At 44.8% G+C, this 21,210-nt stretch overlaps 1 protein-coding gene across 2 annotated transcripts in view; it reads right to left on the bottom strand.

Annotated features, from left to right (window-relative positions):
• Positions 1-21,210, bottom strand: part of TESK2 (testis associated actin remodelling kinase 2) — a 141,060-nt gene that overhangs the window by 95,247 nt on the left and 24,603 nt on the right. Inside the window, exon 2 of one of the 2 annotated variants that reach the window (XM_068239506.1) lies at positions 14,649-14,952. In XM_068239506.1, the coding sequence (XP_068095607.1) occupies positions 14,649-14,861 (213 nt within the window). In that variant the 5' untranslated portion in view covers positions 14,862-14,952. The remainder of the gene's footprint in view (positions 1-14,648; positions 14,953-21,210) is intronic. The other variant, XM_068239505.1, reaches the window with a different exon arrangement.

The raw sequence follows: 21,210 nt of genomic DNA, 5'->3' as shown, positions 1-21,210 counted from the left end.
TAGGTATAACGGTTTCAGTGGTTTTGCATCTCCATTTTGCATAACGGACAAAAAAAAAAAAAATATATATATATATATACATAGATCGTGTATTTTGTATAAGATACTGTATCTTACAGTAGGGTCATCCCTTTCTGTGCATCTCTCTATAAAACACACCTCATAAACTAGAAATAACACGAGTTAGCCGCCAATAAAATGTTCTATTGACTTGTCATAATTCAGATTCCCAGTTCCTTGAGAAATGCATAATGTGACATATGCAAATATGGACTGCGCTCTACAGATGGAGACTTGGCTCTCTTCCCACAGCACACAATGCAGTGTGGGGCCTCTTTACTGGTCACCGAGAAGCCTCAGTGCATTGTGGAGTGAGGAGTGCGAGTCTGAGCTCTGCTGTGGTGGAAAGATATGTGCAGTACATGTTTTGGCTTTGGACTCGGGCTTATTTACCAGAAACATGTGGAGTCTGCCATCACCAAGCAATGCCAGCTTATGCAAGACTTTCTAGTTACAGATTAACTTGGATGAGCAAGACTAAGCAGGCTAAGGTGATCTTTTATATCTTTACAATCAGCAATTCGTACAGAGGTTCCGCTATGAGGTGCCAAGCTATTGACCATGTGTCTATAGCACTGCTAGCCAAGCACAAGATAGAGTCTTGGGCCACCACTTGCACATGATTGCATTGGTACAGAAGCAACCAGCAGTATCCCGCTTTACAGTCATAACTGTGCACACAGGCTAAAAGTGGCCATACATCAGGCGCCTTGGCAGCTGACCATCCGATTTGATTATTATAATCAAATTGGATGAAAGTCAGTGCCGTCAAGCGCATACCCAACAGACAAAAAGACCAATTTCAGGACAAAAATGTTTTGCATTGTCGATCGTGCATGCTGCAAGAGGTCGACCGAAGTTAATTGGTCAAGTGTGCGGCGGCCGATTTCGGAACGAGCAACAAAATCCCCACAGCTGCAATGCATAAATGTGCCCCCCCCCCCACGTGTGCCTTTATACATTACCTGTCCTGTAGCAGCCTTCCATGTGGTGTCCATCCATCTCCCCGGTGTTTAATAGCCGCATACACGCTGGCGGCACATAGCATCTGACGCTACGTGCCACCAGGATGTATGCAGCTGATAGACTCTGGAGAGATGGACGGACACCATGCGGAGGCTGCTACAGGACAGGTAATGTATAAATGCACACACACGGGGGGCACATTTATAAATTAGGGGGGCAGCGGCAGGGCAGACGCAGCAGGGTCAGCCAAGTCCCTTAAAGATTTCAGGCTGAAATCTGACGGGAATCTGCCTGCAAAATATGGGCAGCTACAACTAGAGACAAATTTACTTTTATTCAGATTCGATTAGGGATAAATTTGTCTGTCGAATCTGCCCATAATCTGCTGATGTATGGATACCTTAAAGTGGTCTGGAAGCCAGCATTTCTACTTTGCTCTAAAAGATTCCTCACAGCTTGAAAGCTACTATCCCAGGAAAAAAATTCTAGCAGAACACTGAAATGGTTAAACAAAGCACTTTCTCCTGCTATTCAGCTTCAAATCCTCATCCAAACTGGAGGTAACAATATATTTTGTACTTGTTAACCTTTTGGGGACCACGGACGTTGAATCAACGTCCAGCAGGTGGTGCTACCGTTCTGACCGGACATTGATTCAACATCCGCGCTAACAAACCGCCAACGCGACCGTGCGCACCCGAGAGGGGAGATTAAGCTGTCATATGACAGCTGGCATCTCCCCTCAGTGATAAGCAGCCATATGGCTGCTGATCACGTGATCACTACGATCACCGTCGGATCATAGTGATCACTTTGACAGCAGCGGCGGCAGGGGGGAAAAGAAGAGGATCCACTCACCTCCCTGCTGTTCCAGCGACGATCGGCGCCCCCCTCTGCTCTCGCCGGCATCTCTGCTCCGTCTGACGTCAGCACCGGGTCCCGGCTTGATGACGTCATCAAGCCGCGACCCGGACCTGAGCGTCATTTGGAGCGGAGATGCCGGCTGGAGAAGAGGTGGCTACTGCGGCTCATCGCTGGAGCCTGGAAGGTGAGTGATGGCGGCCATCTACAGGTGGGACACCTGCCTCCATGGGGGACACCATGCCCAGCAAGCCACACGCGGGATCCGGCCGCCTGACCCCTCCCCCTCCATGCAAATTGCTCTGGTCCTTAAGGGGGGGGGGGGGTTAGGAAGCTGGTCCTGAAGTGGTTAAACACAAATGTATCAACACTGGAATGTGTTCTTCCAATTCTACCAATCATCTTTCAAGTAAGAAACTACTCAAATTCAAAATTGAAACGAGGCTCGATTGCCTCAGGTATGACCACAGGAGACCGGGGGGCTTAATCACCCAGAAGTCCGCAGGCTTCTATGCGTCTCAATCCACTCGCACGCGACCTGCGGGACACGTTGCATGGTTTGCTACCACACTTCCTCCAAAGGAGGTCTGGATGGTAATGGGTAGGATGGAGGCGCCCAATGCGTGTTCTATTTTAGTGTTTAAAATATAAATAAAATATTAAATAAAAACAACAACAGAGGAAATCACTTACCTCTCCAGAAGATACACACCAGTTCAACTGGAAAAATGTTTTTATTCAAAAAACAATCTGACAATGCATATCTCGGGTCACAACCTGCGCTGTACAGTCCAGATGATGTCAGCGCGACCAGTGAACCGCACGCTGAAGCAGGGCTGTGGAGTCTGTACAAAAATCTTCCGACTCCTCAGTTTCTGAAACCACGACTCCGACTCCGGGTACCCAAAATTGCTCAGACTCCGACTCCTCGACTCTGACTCCTTAGTCTAATACTTAACAGGGCTGTGGATTTTGTACAAGTATCATGCGACTCCCGACTCCTCAGTTTCTGAAACCACAACTCCGACTCCAACTCCGGGTGCCCAAAATTGCCCCGACTCCAACTCCACAGCCCCGCGCTGAAGTGCAGAGAGCCGACGCGGAGGGGACCGGGAGCCACGGCGAGGGCACAGGACGGATGTCAGGGGCTGGAAGAAGCCTCAGGTAAGTGGATTTTTTATTTTGTATCTTCCTTGGACCACAGAATCTGTATTCTTACAATAAAAAGCATACCATTCTATTCATTATGTTCTCCTGGGCTCCTCTGTGCTGTTTCTGCCACTCCCTGCTGTAATCCTGGCTTGTAATTGACAGTTTTAGGTAGTGTTTACAAACAAAAGACATGGCTGCTAACCAGCATGTGATAGGCTGAGAAGAGTTCAGTCTGTGACTCACACAGAGCCTGAAGGGTGCGTGGAGAGGGTGTGTAAAGCTTCTGCCTATCACAATAGAGAAGCACATTCCTGTCTCAGCCGACAAAGCCGTCAAAGGAAAGAAGATTAGATTATATAACAGAGATAATACAGCCACTGTGAAACTAGGAAAGGCTGCAGTAAGACAGACCACATTAGAACAGGTATAGGAACCTATAGGATAGAAGAAAAAAGGCTAAAAATTTTGTTAAGAGTCTCTTTAAAACAGTTCTTTATTCTATTTTTTTAAACAGTTTAAATGACACAAAAGAGGAAAGTTAAAAAACTGAGCAGTTCAAGGTGAGTTTGACACAGGAAGTAATTCTTCCAGAGGCAGGAAAAAGATGTGAAGTTAGATTTCATAGGTTCAAGTGACATGTTGAACTGCACACTTGTTGCTGGTCAGCAATCCAATGTAAGGATCCCAGCCCTTGGAGCATATACTGTACCTTTAAATTGAAGCTTCTCTGCACATAGGTTCATTTTAAGCACAGGAACTTCAGAGTCTGTGGAGGCAGCAAACCTGCCTCAACAGGCAGGAAACAAGGAGTAAAGAGATGCAGTAATTACAGACTTGTGATGGCTGCACACAAATCACACACAACTACAGAGTAGGTAACTGAGGCAGCTTTAGTAAGAACTGTGAGCTGAAGTTTAAATAACTTCTAAAAGTTAGATCAAAGTAGAGACAGGGAGTTTAAAAAAAGCCACATCCTGTCAAATTCTACCACAATTTATTACGGCTAGGAGCTGGAATAGTGCTGACCTCTGCAACCTGTCCCAAGTGGGCTAACTATAGCACTACTGGTGGAGGAGGAAGGGGAGGGAGTTGTGGGTCTGGAGAAAAGGCTGCAGCTGCCATTTGGTCCTAGAATATTTATTGTAAGGCTGAGTTTCCCCATCGATATATGCTAGCCACACACAGGTGTGATATCCCAAGCCGATGAACACCTGTCCGACTGGAATTTGATCAGACTGTAATGGATTACTAAACCACAAGGCAAACTCATTCAGCAAAAATCTACTGAAGCATTGTACTGCTTGATGATGTGCTATCCTATGGACCTCCATCTCTCCTGTCCCACCTCCCTCCCAACATGTCCAGTTAGACTTTTAAAATTTTAAAAAAGGGGGGGGGGGCACTTAAGAGGAGATATTGATGCTTATGGAAAGCCTTAGGGCTCTTTCCCACTAACAGCGTTTTGCAGTGCAATTCCAATCACTATTGATCGCAAAGTGTTGTTAGGTACCCACTTAACTATTAGAAACCGCACAGGAATATTTCCATTTAGTGCGGTTCATTTGCAATGCAATTTTTACAACTCGCAACTGCTGTGCCTGCTGCCTTTTTTGTGCGCATGAGCTACCATACAAAGTAAGAGTGCAGGAAAATTACATAGCAATTGCACCGCTATGCAATTTTTTTTCCTGCAATATAAAATATTTTCCCACTTGTTTTCTATTTTCTCCCGTTGGAGATCGCAAATGTGCCGCAATTGCGCCACACACCCAAAGGACTGGACGAAAATCACAGCAGAATTGCCATAGTGGCAAATGGGAGAAATGAAGTGAAATGAATTGCGATTCTCAGAAAACTGAAGATCTGTATGTTACATGGAGCATAAACCAGGATTATACAGAGAACAAGGTTGTGGTGAAAGTCATCTTCACTGCTCAGATGTTGTATGTAAACAATACAAGTTATGCTCCAATCAAATGTTAAATTAACTTTCCATTTCAGTATGTATAGGGCTTTGATTTTTTTTTTTTTTTTTTTTTTTAAGACCTTCTTGGAAACTGTAAGTTGGCTTCTTTGCAACCATGGAAACAGGATATTGCCTGTGTAGCATACTTCCTAGAATTCTTATTTCCCCGCTTCTACAATTGAAGTTTTACTTTTCTTGGGAGCCCGCCCAGAGCATGAAGAACGGGGCAGATAAACAGATACAGAATTCAGCAGACAGTTTGTCCAGCTCAGGAGTAGTCCTGGTCAATGAGATGCTAACAAGTTTCATATTCTGTTATTTTTAGCCAACTTGAAACAATCAAATGCAGTACCTGATGATTTAGATTACTCCAAACACCATGCTACATAAATTTGCCTCAAACTGAATTTATCAGTATCCCATTGACCACCGCAGCTCAGGAGCTCCTTGTACTGGTTTCATACATATCAGTACATAAAACAAACATAATTGTTAAGTTTGCAGACGATACAACTGTCATTGGGCTTATATAAGACAACGAGGAAGCTGCATACAGGGAAGAATTTAGGAACCTGACTGCGTGGTGTAACATTAACAACCTGCTGTTAAAAACAAACAAACAAACAAAAAAAAAAAAAGACCAAAGTTTTCAGTACTTTAGGACCACCAACATGACCAAACATACTAATAATGAGCAAGGCAGAGGCTAAGGAGAGCGTTTCCAGCTTGAAGTTTTTGGGAGTCACTATTGCAGCCTGACAACACTTTAGCTGTAATTGGCAAAGCACAACACCTCTACTTTTTGAAAAAGCTAAGGAGCGCTAACCTTCCTCAGAAGCTGCTGGTTCATTTCTACAGATGCTCCATAGAAAGCATCTTGACAAACTGCTGCATGACAGCCTGGTACAACAGCTCTACTACTGCTGGTAGAGAAGTCCTGCAGCGGGTTGATAAAACAGCAAAGGTCATTATCGGCATTGAACTACCATCACTTGAACTCTTGTAATAAAGACCAAGAAACGCCTTGCTTTAGCTTCTACCATTCAGGTAGACATTTTAGATCAATCCCCAAACACACTGAAAAACAACTTTTCCCCATCCACCATAAACTTTTTAAACTCAGGATCTTCTCTGAAATATTTAAAAATGTTGTACACAGTGTTTATTTGAAATATTTGGCATACTTGTATAATTCTTCCATTTCTACCTGGTACCAGTGATGAACAAGTAGGGAAGCTAGAATTCAGGATGGGCAGAAAACAAGTGATGAGGACAATGAGAAGCTAGGGACATCATTTTGACATTTTCTGAACCTGCCAGTGGAGACAGCTCACCTCCAATGGGAAAATTCCAGGGAACCCCTGTAAAGTCCTCAAGGAACCCTGGTTGAGGAAGACTGATCAAGTAAATAAAACTGGATGCAAGCAACAACAAAACTCAAACAGCTGGCCTGCCCCCTCTGTTAGCTGTTTAAAGAAACCCGATTTGAGATCAATAAAGATAGGATTTCCTTTATTTAAAATAAATATTCTTAATGCTTGACTGTTGCATTCATCTAATGAACCACTAAACACACACACTGATCCTCAAGATTGCATTTTCATTATTTGGCTGGTGTCACTCAGCAATCACGTTTATTTGGTACGTAATGATTTTTGTGCCCGATGCGGGATACTGCGGTGATGTGCAGAGACTGGTTCCCTGCAATCAGCAGCATGATAAAAATTAATGTAGGCTGTAGTACACTTGTAGGCAGTTTTTCCTTTCTGCAGAAAATTTGCATGTGAAAAACCACACAACGCCAATCAAATGTGTGGCTGCATTTACAGTGGTGCGTTGCACTACAGTAGTAAGTTTATGCTATGTCCACAGTGCATGTGGTGCGTTGGGATCCAATGCAGTACAGTGTCCTATCACACTGCAGGCAGTGTGTTACTGCATAACACATGCATTAACAGAGGTACTAAAGCATACTTTTCATTGACTGTATGCAACCTAAAGGTCCCAAAAGATATGGTTCGACGTCCGTTGCTTTACTGTTTTAACAGGGAACACAACTCAGCTTCCACTGTGAATGTAGCCACACAAATTATATTCCCTCTGGATAGGGATGAGCTGCAGACCACAGTAAGACCATCCAATTGCCGTTAAGGATACTGGAAAATATAGTTTCTATTAAAGGATACCCGAAGTGACATGTGACATAATGAGATAGACGTGTATGTACAGTGCCTAGCACACAGATAACTTTGCAGCGTTCCTTTTTTTCTTCCTCTGCCTGAAAGAGTTAAAGGCTGACTCAGTCCTGACTCAGACAGGAAGTGACTAGTGTGACCCTCACGGATAAGAAATTCCAACTATAAAACACTTTCCAAGCAGAAAATGGCTTCTGAGAGCAAGAAAGAGATAAAAAGGAGGAATTTCTTATCAGTGAGGGTCAAACTGTAGTCACTTCCTGTCTGAGTCAGCCACTTACATACCTGATATTTCTTTCAGGCATTGATATTACTTTCAGGCAGAGAAAGAAAAAAAAGAACACAGCATAGTTATTTGTGTGCTAGGCACTGTACATACCCATGTCTATCTCACATTGTCACGTCACTTCGGGTATCCTTTAAGAAAGCTATCACAACATCGAGAGAAAAAAAATCCTCCAAATAAGAAACTGCTGAAGAGCCAACTCAGGCCACTGTATTCATCACAGACACAAGGAAGCAAGCAGAGAGGCAGCCAGCAGGTAATACAGATCTCCATGTTCCACAGCAGGTGCAGAAAGTCAAGACAAAGCAGTCTTGCATTTCCAAAACAAGAAAAGAACCGTACATAGCCTGATTCAACCTCAAAACTACGCATATGGAGGAGCAAGGCGCAATCATCCATCAAACTCCAGCTTGCTTTTTCTTTTTTTTTGAAAAACTACATTAGCAGATAGAACCTCTCTATGGTTATTGTCTGTAATTGTTTTTGATCTGTAATTGTTATTGATCGGTGCAGGGTATAGACAGCTGCATAGTATTGTACTGCATTGATCCTAAGTAAATGGTTCAACAACTTCAAACTATTTCTACTGACATCTGATCAAATTCGTGCGGTGCAAGGCAATAAAATGACCGATATTCCAATCAATCATTTTCTGCTACTTACATGTTCTCTGGCATTGCTTGCACTTGGCAACTGCTCCATTTTTGAACCAGCTTTGCTCTTAATTTGTGCTAGTTTTAGTAATTCTACCCCACTGAATTCCATTTCTGGTTAGATATATGGACAAAGTCAGTTAACCTTTCCACACACACATACAAATGTTCATACAAATAGTTTCACAAAAATCAATCCAGGAAGTACTGCTATCCCTACAGCGGATGCAAGTAGAAGAAAAACGCTGTGCACTAAAGCGAATGCTTCCAAATGTATTGGTTACACAGGATCAAATACAGGGAGACATGCAAAGGGAGTACAGGGTGGTCTGAGACCACCCTGTGCTCCCTTTGCATGTCTCCCTGTATTTGATCCTGTGTAACCAATACATTTGGAAGCATTCGCTTTAGTGCACAGCGTTTTTCTTCTACTTGTAGCATCGGGTTTCTGCCTGCTGGAGCCCATTGCGGCCTCCTAGGACCAGGTCACAGCACCCACAGCCAGCCTATCTGCATTCTTCTACTAAGTAGCTATCCTGCAGCCAATTTAAAAGCCAGGGTTTTGTACAAAAGAATACATTCTCTTGCATAGTCACCTACACCGTGCAGAGGTACCCCAGGATTCATAGGTGTCCAAACTCTGGCCCTGTAACATGCACTGTGCAAATAGAATGTAATCTTTTATACCAAAACCCTGGCTTTTAACATAGCTGTAGGGAGAGCAGTGGTTCCTGGATGATTATTTTTTGTAAAAGCATTTGCATGTGAGTGTGCGAAGGGTTAACTGACTTTTGCCATACAGACAGACTGCTGAACCCTATTACTTAAAGTAGCCATACGCTACTTGATTAGAAATTACATCTGATATAAACATTCAATCTTGTTAAGATCTGTTCAAATTATGCCAGATGGCTGGGCAGGGGGAATGGTGGTCTGCAAGTGGCAGCAGTGCGCAATGAAACCAAACCTCAAGCAATAATTACAATGTTTAAAATAGACACTTCAGTAAAGTGAGACCTTTGGACTATCCAGAGGCTTCCCCAATCATTGTGTAACCCACTGAGGCAGCACTGGGTCCCTCTAAGAAAATTGGACAATAGTTTGTGGAATAGGCTTTCTCTGCCATGCTCCAGTCAGCACTAGAGCACTTGCTTACTGTGCATACTTGGTATGGTTAGCGCATGGCCATTCGCACAAAGACCCTAGTGCATGGCTTCTTCCTCCTTGTACGAGTGGCTTCACGCTACTGGCCATGTGTGGCCTGTACTTTATAGCCGTGCTTGCACACAGATAGGCGCATGTGTATGGGGAATAAGAGTCCCGTCCAGCAGCGATTAACACATTAAAATGTTTTCTCCCCATAGGTTTGCTTTAACAGCCAATTTATTTAGAGTCTTGCAAGGGCACCAGGCCAATGTATTTTAGCACTTTTTTTTTTCTTATTTGTTATACTTCCTTGCTTCTAATTAGTACTGCTGTAATGTGTATTTATGGCCACTTGTCACTAGGGGGCAGTGAGAGACAATAGAAGACTTCTGCTTTCAGTTTTCATATTTTCTGCTAGCAGCAAGAGAGAGCGCAAAGCATTCCAAAAATTTACAGCACGAGTTCTGCTGACTGAGGTCAGAAGCAGTACTTATCTCATATGAGAGAACTCTACTGAAGCTGTTAATGGGTTAAGCCTCTGCACAGTTTTGTACTGCATCAGGTAGTGCCAAGTTTGCAGCAGGGTGACATAAGATTTCTGCTGAAAGCTTGTCTAAAAACTAAAAAGGTAAAGAGTGTAGACAGTGAAGAATCAGTATCTGGAAGGTGTCAATATTTTACCGTAAGTACTACTAATCTACTAGTGTATTGGCGTCCATAAGAAATAAAGTCTAAGTGCCTCAGCTAGCAATGATTCTGGATAGGCGATTTCAGAAATGCAGTTGATTGGCCTGGCTCTGTCTATCACACAGACACAAGCAAGCTCTCAGGTCATAACCTTGCACTGCTGCCTGCTGACCTGGAAAACTTTATTTTCACCTTAAGAACAGTGTCTCCCTTTAAAAGAAACAAGCAGTGTCATAAAAGATGCAGAATACAGAAGACTGTCTCAAGTTCTCCGGCGTGTTCAGGTTGGACGGCACTGAGAAACATGAGATGCTCCCTGGGGATGCTCAGAGAAAGTAACTTCAGAACACTTGTGTTTATGTTTAAACCATCACATGCTCAGAACAGCCAGTGCCGACCCCCAGCGGGAAATCAATGAGGTCAAACGTGTTGGGAAATGCGCAGTAATCAGGGCGACAACTCAAGAAACTGCCAAGTAGCTGACCCGCAACCTCCAGCATAATGTAGACAGTCTTTGGTGTATTACTCTCCATACAGAACAGCAGCACCCAAGCATGGGAAATGCATGCTATTTACAATTACAGTGTAACTGCAGTCACAGAAATGGGACAGGACAGTTTACAGCCTGGCTAGGCAGAAATCTAATAGCCTGTTATTAAGGTATTTCATTTGATCCCGAAATAGTTGGTAAAGTGACGTACATGTGAGCTCTGCCCTCTGACCCAGATATCTGTATGGATAGACTATGAAGATCACACTGTAAAGTCAGAACACCCCTTTAGCTTCTCTTCTGTCAGTGTGATGTCCTTTACATAATCCACTGTAACGAAAGCCAAGTACACACATGCGAGAATTATCGCCCATCGGGGATTGGGAAACCATCTCATGGGAGACAATTCAAGGAACAATGCTGTACAGGCACATCCCTAGCCTTGAGGCTAACTCTGTGTTTTGTTGCTTGGGGGGGGGGGCAGCGGCAGCACAGGATCAGTCTGAATCAAGACCCTAAGTGATCTGGAAACACTTGGGTATCTATATAAGGATAAAAGGGGAGTGTCAAATTAAATTATAAAAAAAACAAAAACAAAAAAACCCTGTAGCTCTGTGCGCCAGTAGTTAACAGGATTCCTCCAATGCTGCAAGAGGCACTTTTTCTATACCACACTTAGTAAATTTTATAAGCCCCGCTTAGGAAACTTTTTTTTATAAAATTTAAAACTAACAACAGTCAGTTCACACCTGAGGTCTTGGTATAAAAGTTATTAGGTGGTGCGCTGCAGTATCACAACCTCCTCTGGTCAAAGTTCAATAAATATCCCATATACTGGCGCTCTATGTCCAAAAGTCACGTGTCCAGCAACACAATGCTAATCTTCAAGACGTTTCTACACCTTTAAATATAAGCAACACAAAGGACATATCATAGTGCAGGAGTTTCTATATTGCTTGACACCTATGTGCTCCCATACACCGCACACTTGTTGCACCACCAGTGCCAGCAACCGCTATCACCCAGGATTAGGGTATTCACACACACCCCCCTTGGGTCCCCGCTCACCAGATGGTCTCTTTAAGTCTGCGTATCTCTCAACGACGTATCTTCTATCATATAGACCTCATAAAGAAAAACCTTATCATGTGTAAAACCATTTAATAAGAAGCTTCTCGCTTAAAACATATATATATATGCGTACATTAAAATCCTCTTGAAATTAAGCCTATAACATAGTCACCGTTGCCTCCAGGAACTGTTCCGGTCTCAGGCTGCGTGTGCTCTTACTTCCTTGTTCAGAGCGTCTCTCTAGGCTCCGCCCTACCAGTTTCGTCATCCGTAATGACTCATCAGGGGCTAGGGAGCATGCGCTGAAGTCTTGTGTTATATAGCTGAAATCCGTCCAGCTCACCCCTCCCACCTCCCACCTATTGGCTAAAGCCACTTCTATTCATTATAGCCAAGTCCGGATCTTTTCCTAGAGTTTACATATCCTAATCTTATATTTCTATACCCCCGCCAAGTATGAGACATCTTTTTATAAAGGAATTGTACCTATTTTCCATTTCTTTACAAAAACATTCATTGGTCATCGCCGCGCGGCGCCTGTTCGTCTGGTCGCTACTGCGCATGCGTTAGTATCCGACATAGTACCTTATTGTCTCTATTAATGGTTTCCTTACCATCCAACCTTTATTAGCGTCACCCTTTGTATACTGAGCATTGTATCCTTATGCTCAACTACTATTGTGTGTCTATTTCACACATCCTCCGCATATTTCAGCATCATCCCTCGTCCGATATATTTCCATCATGGGTCTGAATTTTAGACCCCTTACCTGTATGTTTTTGCATCGTGATTTCATTTTTTCCTGTTACTACCTTTAGCATATAGGCATTATTCTAATTGTGCATGTGTCTAATATTAATTGAATTTGTATGTAATCCCCAACATTAATATACATACCTCATAGTAATATTTCATAACACACATCACCAATGTTTTTGTAAAGAAATGGAAAATAGGTACAATTCCTTTATAAAAAGATGTCTCATACTTGGCGGGGGTATAGAAATATAAGATTAAGATATGTAAACTCTAGGAAAAGATCCGGACTTGGCTATAATGAATAGAAGTGGCTTTAGCCAATAGGTGGGAGGGGTGAGCTGGACGGATTTCAGCTATATAACACAAGACTTCAGCGCATGCTCCTTAGCCCCTGATGAGTCATTACGGATGACGAAACCGGTAGGGCGGAGCCTAGAGAGACGCGCTGAACAAGGAAGTAAGAGCACACGCAGCCTGAGACCGGAACAGTTCCTGGAGGCAACGGTGACTATGTTATAGGCTTAATTTCAAGAGGATTTTAATGTACGCATATATATATATATATGTTTTAAGCGAGAAGCTTCTTATTAAATGGTTTTACACATGATAAGGTTTTTCTTTATGGAGGTCTATATGATAGAAGATAAGTCGTTGAGAGATACGCAGACTTAAAGAGACCATCTGGTGAGCGGGGACCCAAGGGGGTGTGTGTGAATACCCTAATCCTGGGTGATAGCGGTTGCTGGCACTGGTGGTGCAACAAGTGTGCGGTGTATGGGAGCACATAGGTGTCAAGCAATATAGAAACTCCTGCACTATGATATGTCCTTTGTGTTGCTTATATTTAAAGGTGTAGAAACGTCTTGAAGATTGGCATTGTGTTGCTGGACACGTTGTGACTTTTGAACATAGAGCGCCAGTACATGGGATATTTATTTCTATACCACACTGACCGGGTAAGAGGCCGAGCAAAAGTGGAGAAGCTCCCCAGAACATCCAGAGTTTTATTTAAAGGGAACCCAAGGTGAGGGACATATGGAGCCAGTCATATTTATTTCCTTTTAAAGAGACTCCGTAACAAAAATTTCATCCGGTCTTCTTCCATCCTACGAGTTCCAAAATCTATTCTAATATGCTCTGGCTTACTGCAGCACGTTCTACTATCACCATCTCTGTAATAAATCAACTTATCTCTCTCCTGTCAGACTTGTCGGCCTGTGTCTGGAAGGCTGCCAAGTTCTTCAGTGTTGTGGTTCTGTGATGCATCTCCCCCCTCCAGGCCCCTCTCTGCACACTGCCTGTGTGTTATTTAGATTAGTGAAGCTTCTCTCTGCTTTATTATCTTTTACAAGCTGGATAAATCCTCCTCTGAGCTGGCTGGGCTTTCACATACTGAGGAATTACATACAGTCTGAGCTGTCTGCACTCTGCAGGAAGAAACAGCCTGACACTTCAGTGAAAGATAGCTGCAGGGGGAAAGAAACAGATTCAAAAGGAAGGGTGTATACAGCCTGCTTGTGTATGAATGTATTTTCTATGTGTGGACATACTGTACATCAACCTACTTCCTGTTTTGGTGGCCATTTTGTTTATAAACAAACTTTTTAAAACTGTTTTTAACCACTTAATGCGGCGGGGAGCAGCGAAATTGTGACAGAGGGTAATAGGAGATGTCCCCTAACGCACTGGTATGTTTACTTTTGTGCGATTTTAACAATACAGATTCTCTTTAAACAACACCAGTTGCCTGGCAGTGCTGTTGATCTTCTGGCATCAGTAGCGACTGAATCACAACCCTGAAACAAGCATTAAGCTAATCCATTAAAGCTTTAGTCAGAGCACTTGATCTTCATGCTTATTCAGGGTCTATGGCTACAAGTATTAAAGACAGACAGAACCAGGGGGCGGTCAGGTAACTTGCATGGTTTAAAAGAAAAGAAAATAGGTCAGCCTCCATATGTCTCTAATCTCAAGTTTCCTTTAACCCCTGAAATCTGATTTTGCTGCTTTCCATTACATGTATCTTGGCAAATAAACCCTTCAGGGTTTTCACTGTGGTCTGTGTCCCTGCTAGATGAGACATATTTCTTATCGGTGGTGACAAAGCAGGAAATGAAGGGAAACCAATCCAATCGGGACATATATGGTAATACTCACTACGAAGAGAATACAACTCTTCTTGCTGTTCCCAAATCTAAAATAAGTTTTATTGGAGTCACGGACTGACAAAACCACACACCGGCCCCGGGACAGTGTGATTCAGAGTGATGCAATGTGTTTATAGAGTTCTGGTAGTGATCCAGCCAGAGGCAGATGTCATCGCATGGGATGCTGTCAGAATAATTATCCGCTCACCTTGAACACCTCGGAGAAGAAGCCGGAGCCAATCTTCTCACACGTGAAGTCATCCAGGCGGGTGAGGCGAGAGAAGGCGCTGATGAGGGCATTGTAGGAGGATGAGTAGACTCTCCCCAGCTGTGCGATGCCACCGTCACCCCCGACACTGTCCTCAATGCGCTCCAAGCGAGGGGGGAAGCCGGCAATAGAGTTCCGTTTGTTCCGATCCATCCTACCCTGAGAGGTCAGCCTGGGAGTGGGGAGACGCTCCAATCACATTTTATGTCCAGTTGCTGTGAGGATTTTCAGATTCCACAAGCTGCTGAAAAAAATCAGAATATAAAACGGTTACAAAAACTTGTGGCAACAAACCTACTGCTACAATAACACCGTGCAGAGGCAGCAAATCATAGTAAAACACAATCCTGCAAAGGTCAAGGAACTGAAAATAAAAAGTTTCTTACCTGGGCCTTCTTCCAGCCCCCTGCAGCCCTGTGCCCTCGCTGTCATTCTGCGATCCTCTGGCCAGCTGCAGTGCCCTTCTGTCAGCTGTACGCTCAGCCCCGGGCCGCATGCTTCCTGATCGTGCTCACGAACACTGGAGCCCAGTGTTGCCAACTCATCCCTTTAATTACTGACACATATAAATTATACAGGTTTTGTGGCTAGGTAGATGCAGTTAAGGCACTGATTAGCCCCAGAACCTGTACAACTTAGACGTGTCAGTAATTAAAGGGATGAGTTGGCAACAGTGGAGCCCACTCAGAAGGCGCACAAGCCTGGGCTGCGCATAGGCAGAAGCCCTCAACTGGCCAGTTTTCAGTGGGGTGCTGCATTTGACTAGAGGGTCACAGAATGATGGCAAGGGTACAGAAGGCCTGCAGTTAAAGAGAAACCGTGACCAAGAATTGAACCTTATCCCATTCAGTAGCTGATACCCCCGTTTACATGAGAAATCTATTCCTTTTCTCAAACGGATCATCAGGCGGCTCTGTATGGCTGATATTGAGGTGAAACCCCTCCCACAAGAAACTTAGGACCATGGTCCTGGCAGTTTCCTGTCTGTGAACCTTGTTGCATTGTGGGAAATAGCTGTTTACAGCTGTTTCCAACTGCCAAAAAAACAAGCAGCAGCTACATCACCTGCCAGCAGTAAAAATGTCACCATGTGGTAAATGTCAGAATATAAATCAGGGAAAGGAAAGATTTTACAATGAGCAAACACTGACTAAATCAATTATACATATTTATTGTAAAAATGAAGCCCTTTTTTTATTACATTATTTTCACTGGAGTTCCTCTTTAAGTAAGGCAAGTTAAACTGCTCTTTTTATACTTCTGTTACCTTTTAAAGCAAAACTCCAGCCCTATCCTTCTCACTTCAGGTGTGCTTTAAGACTGAATTTCCACTAGATCCTAAAGTTTTCCCCCATGCACGAATGTGTGTAAAAAACACATTAGAACTGACGGTCCATTTAAAAAAAAAAAAATCAATGGACAGTTTCTATGTAAATGCATTTATCTTTTTTCTTTTGAGCGCGAAAATAAATAAATAAAATAAAAAAAAAAACCAGATACTAGGTTGCTTTTTCTGGACATGCCTTCCACCATTACTTACATTTTGGGCCCCAGCCCTAGGGCCCTGTTCACACTTGGCAACGCATTTTGCATCGCAGTGTTCTGCAATTTTTTCAGTGATTCTCATTGAGAATCGCGATGCAATCGTTGGGGAAAATAGTTTGCGATCGTGAAAAATCACAAATGCACCGCAATCACTGAAATGCAGTAATCGCATAGGATTATTACTTGTGCAGCAGCATTTTGCTATCATCGGCGATTAGCAAAGTGCGAATCACGGGCAAAAAGCACTGTGTGTAAAGGACACCTGAAGTGAGAGTTATATTGAGGCTGCCATAACCATCTCCTTTTAAAATGATAACAGTTGCCTGGCTATCCTGCTGATCTCTTTGGCTGCAGTCTTTGTCTAAACCACAGCAAGCACGTGGCAAATCCAGTCGAACCACCATTGCAGACCTTGACATTGCACCCTTTCCACCCTCAGACCATCACCTTCAACCTCCTCACGGAAGGCACCTCCAAACTACCCACCCACCTGGTCGATGGCAGCGAGACCTACGCAAGCTCAACCCTTGCATCCTTGCTGACCCCCTCCATGCCCTCTCCCCACCCTAACCTGTTCTAATCTTGCTGCAGCTCAGTATCGCCAACCTCTCTCATCAGCCCTAGAGAAAGCTGCTCCACCAATTTTCCGCCTCAACCGCCACCCTAGCCCCCAGCCCTGGCGCACTACCCATGCTCATAACCTCCAGAGGGAAATGCGCCACTGAACAGAAATGGAGGAAAACTCAACTTAACCAGGATTTACTACAGTACAAGACTAATCTGCTGCAGTTCCACACTGCCCTTGCTCATGCGAAGCAGGAATACTTAACCAAGCTCATCGGAGCACAAGCTTCCAACCCCTGGCGTCTTTTTGCCACTTTCAACTCCCTGCTTAAACCCACCACCCTCCGTTTCCTCCCTCTCTGCCACAGATTTAGCCACCCACTTCACCAACAAAATGGTCTCCATCCGTCAGGAAATATCCAATCTCCACCTCCCACCCCCTCCCAACCAGCTCCTCCTCCACTCTATTCTCTCCTCACCTCCTTCACTCCTACTACCACTGAGGAAGTCAACCACCTTCTGCAGACTTCCCATACCACTACTCCCCCCCCCCCCCTTGACCCCATCCCTTCTGATATACTCCAGCCTCACTTCACGGAATGGGCCCCAGTTCTCACTACCCTATTTAACCTCTCCATATCCACAGGCACCTTCCCCTCAAACTTCAAGCAGGCCACTGTACTACCCCTGCTCAAGAAACCCTCCCTCGACCTCTCCAACTACCGCCCTATCTCCCTCCTCCCCTTTGCCTCAAAACTCCTTGAGCGTCTGGTTCACAAACGCCTGACCCAGTACCTCAATGCCAACACACTGCAATCTGGATTTCAGCCCCACTCAACCGAAACGGCTCTCAAAGTGGTCAATGACCTTGCCTTAGCTAAAGCTGAAGGTAAATACTCCATTCTCCTCCTTGACCTTTCAGCAGCTTTTGACACAGTAGATCATCCCCTACTCCTCCAGTCCATGGGCATTCACGATCTCGCCCTGACCTGGCTTTCATCCTACCACTCCAACCGCTCCTTCACGACCTCCTTCAATGAGTCCTCGTCCACCCCCAATCACCTCTCGGTGAGAGCCTCCCAAGGCTCGGTCTTTGGCCCCCTACTGTTCTCCCTATACACATCCTCCATTGACAAGGTTATCTCCTCCAAGGGTTTTAACTATTATCTGTATGCAGATGACACCCAGATCTACCTCCACACCCCTGACATATCCACCACTACCATGGACAAGGTCTCCTCCTACCCATCAGCCATCTCCTCCTGGATGTCCGCTAGGTTCCTGAAACTAAATCTAGACAAAACGGAATTTATGATCTTCCCACCCCGGCCATCCATGAACCTCCCAGATGTGCATGTCACTGTTAACCACACTACCATTTGCCCTACCTATACAGCCCGCTGTCTGGGTGTCACCCTGGACTTCACATTCTCCTTCACTCCCCACATCCAAAACCTCACAAAGTCCTGCAACTTCCACCTTTGTAACATCTGTAAGATTTGCCCTTTCCTGACCCCTGCCACCACCAAACTCCTCATCCATGCCCTCATAATTTCCCGCCTTGACTACTGCAATGCCCTTCTGTCTGGTCTCCCTATGACCTTAATAGCCCCACTGCAGTCCATCATGAATGCAGCAGCCAGAATTATCCACTGCTCCCATCGCTCTACCACGGCGGCTTCCCTCCTTGAATCCCTCCACTGGCTTCCTATCCAGTCCAGAATCAGATTCAAGATACTGTGTCTGACCTACAAATCTGTCCACAAAACTTGTCCAACATACATTTCCAATCTTACTCAGGAGGTACACACCTAGCCGCTCACTCCGTTCTTCTAATGAACTTCGCCTGACCGCCCCCCACATCACCCAGTCCCATGCACGCCTCCAGGACTTCTCAAGAGCTGCTCCAACACTATAAAACGCCCTACCTCCACCCATTAGGGCAGCCCCCTCTGCTGCACGATTTTAGGAAAAAATTGAAATTGCGATTTTTCTCTCAAAAATTGTGATTTCGATTTTTTCACGATTTTCTTCAAATCGAGCTTTAGCACTAAATTCACAATGCCCCCAGTATAGTTTAGCCAGCTATAGGTTTCCCAGTAAAGGTTAGCTAACTATAGGTGCCCCAGTATAGATAAGCCAGCTATAGGTGTTGCAGTGCAGGTAAGCCTCTTTAGGTACCACAGTACAGGTTAGCCAGTGTCGGTATCGCAGTACAGGGTAGCCAGTGTATGGTGCCGCAGTACAGGGTAGCCATCCTGATCCCTTTTAGTGTAACCAGATCCCCCCTCCCCCCACACATACACAGTCGCACACACCTTTAGTGTATATAGGCTGATCCCCCTTAAGTGTATATTGCTAGATTCCCCCTTTAGTGTATATAGCCAGATTTCCCCCCCCCCCCCTTAGTGTATATAGGCAGATTCTTTCCCCTCCCTTTAGCCAGACCACCCCTTTAGTGTACATAGGCAGTCCCTCCCCCCTTAATGTATATAGCTAGATCCCCCTTTAGTATAGGCAGATCCCCCACTTTAGCTTATATTGCCATATCTCCCCTTTAGTGTAGATCCCCTTTAGTGTATATAGGCAGTCCCCCCCCTTCCCCCGCTTAATGTATATAGCCTGATCCCCCTCTTTAGCATATATAGCCAGATCTCCCCTTTAGTATAGACAGATTCCCCCCCCCCCCCTTCCTTCCTGTTAGTGTATATAGGCAGATCCCCCTCACGATGGTACCTGCTTCTCTCCCGGCCCCCTCCTTCTCTCCTGGCCCCCTCCTCCAGCAAGTTCTGATCCCATGCGGCTTCACCGCATTAGAGAGTGTCGCGCGGTGAGCCGCGGTGAACAGGCAGTGAGTGTTGCTTGGTAACGGTGGGCGCCAGGAAGTGATGTCACACTTCCTGATTCAGGCCCCGCAATACTCGGCAACACTCGCTGCTTGTTCACCACGGCTCACCGCGCAGCAGTCTAATGCGATGAAGCCAAACGGGATAAGAACTTGCTGGAGGAGGGGGCCGGGAGAGGAGTAGGTACCAGCGGCTCCACAAATCGCAGCAAAACCGACACTGACGATCTGAAGATCGTCAAGCCCCTGATCGCGATTTTCGGTTTTAAACCGGAAATCGTTCAGCCCTAGCCCCCTCCAACATCTTCAAGAAGAAGACCCTCAAAACTCACCTTTTCACTCTGGCCTACTACCCCTCACAAGTGCTCTAAACCCGCAGCTGAACTCTCGTCCCCTACCATTCGTGTCCCTACCTCTTCCTCTAGATTGTAAGCCTTTGGGCAGGGTCCTCCTCCTTTTGTGTCCTACCTGATCATGCACCTCCATTACTGTGAACCCATGATATGCATCTGCACCTAACTTGCCTAATCTCCATGCTCCCATCCAGTGACTGACTAAGCATTACCTTGTACTCATACTGTGCTGCGTGATCTGGTTTTTCTTGTATTCCTGTATTGACATATCGCTTTATGAATACAATAAACAAACCTCTGATCTGTATGCTTGTTCAGGGTCTATGGCTACAAGTATTGGAGGTAGAGGAGCAGACCAGCCAGGTAATTTGCATTGTTTAAAAAGGAAATAAATATGGCAGCCTCAATATCCTTGGGCAAGAATGCTTCAAGGTGGACTACTCTCTACTGGCTGCAGCTCTCAAGCGCTAGTAGAAAAGTGCTGTGCAAGTGTTCACATTTCATAACATTTTTTTCCCAGTACGTCAGCTCAGACAGCACCCCTAATGAGACTTGTCTCCCTCCAACACACGGACAGGAATCTGCAAAAGATTTAAATTTGCATAATAGGCGGCCCCAGTATATAAGGCATTAGTCATCAATTACCTTCAGTTCTTATCAGATGTATGAAAGTTTGACGGATCCCCAATCTCAATTTATCCCTGTTCATTCCTCTCTGAAGTCCGTGATTAAGAGAGAATGGGATAGTCCTGAGAGAAGAGCCTTTTGGCCTAGATCTATGTCTAGTCGCTATCCTTTTAATCCGGATGACCAGGCTTTTTGGGGACCTCCGCCTAAGCTAGATCCGTCATTATCAAGGGTTTCAAGGAAGACTGACTTGTTGTTTGAAGATTTTGGCAATCTTAGGGATCCCATTGACAAGAAGATGGACAATATTCTTCGTAGGGCCTGGGAATCATCGTCATTAACATTTAAGCCGGCAGTGGCTTCCACCGCAGTAGGGAGATCTTTGAAAACATGGCTCTTGGATGTACAATCCAAGATTGCCTCAGGTGTACCGAGAGAGGAGATACTTAACGACTTCCCAAATCTGTTTAATGCTACGGACTATCTCACTGATGCTGCTGATGACACTGTGAAATTAACTGCAAGAACAACTGCTTTAGTAAATTCCGCTAGAAGAGGGGTTTGGGTA

Source organism: Hyperolius riggenbachi, chromosome 6 (genome assembly GCF_040937935.1).
Source record: "Hyperolius riggenbachi isolate aHypRig1 chromosome 6, aHypRig1.pri, whole genome shotgun sequence".
In the NCBI taxonomy this organism is placed as follows: domain Eukaryota; kingdom Metazoa; phylum Chordata; class Amphibia; order Anura; family Hyperoliidae; genus Hyperolius; species Hyperolius riggenbachi.
The sequence above is the reverse complement of the archived record's forward strand: the minus strand, read 5'-3'. Positions and strand labels throughout refer to the sequence as shown.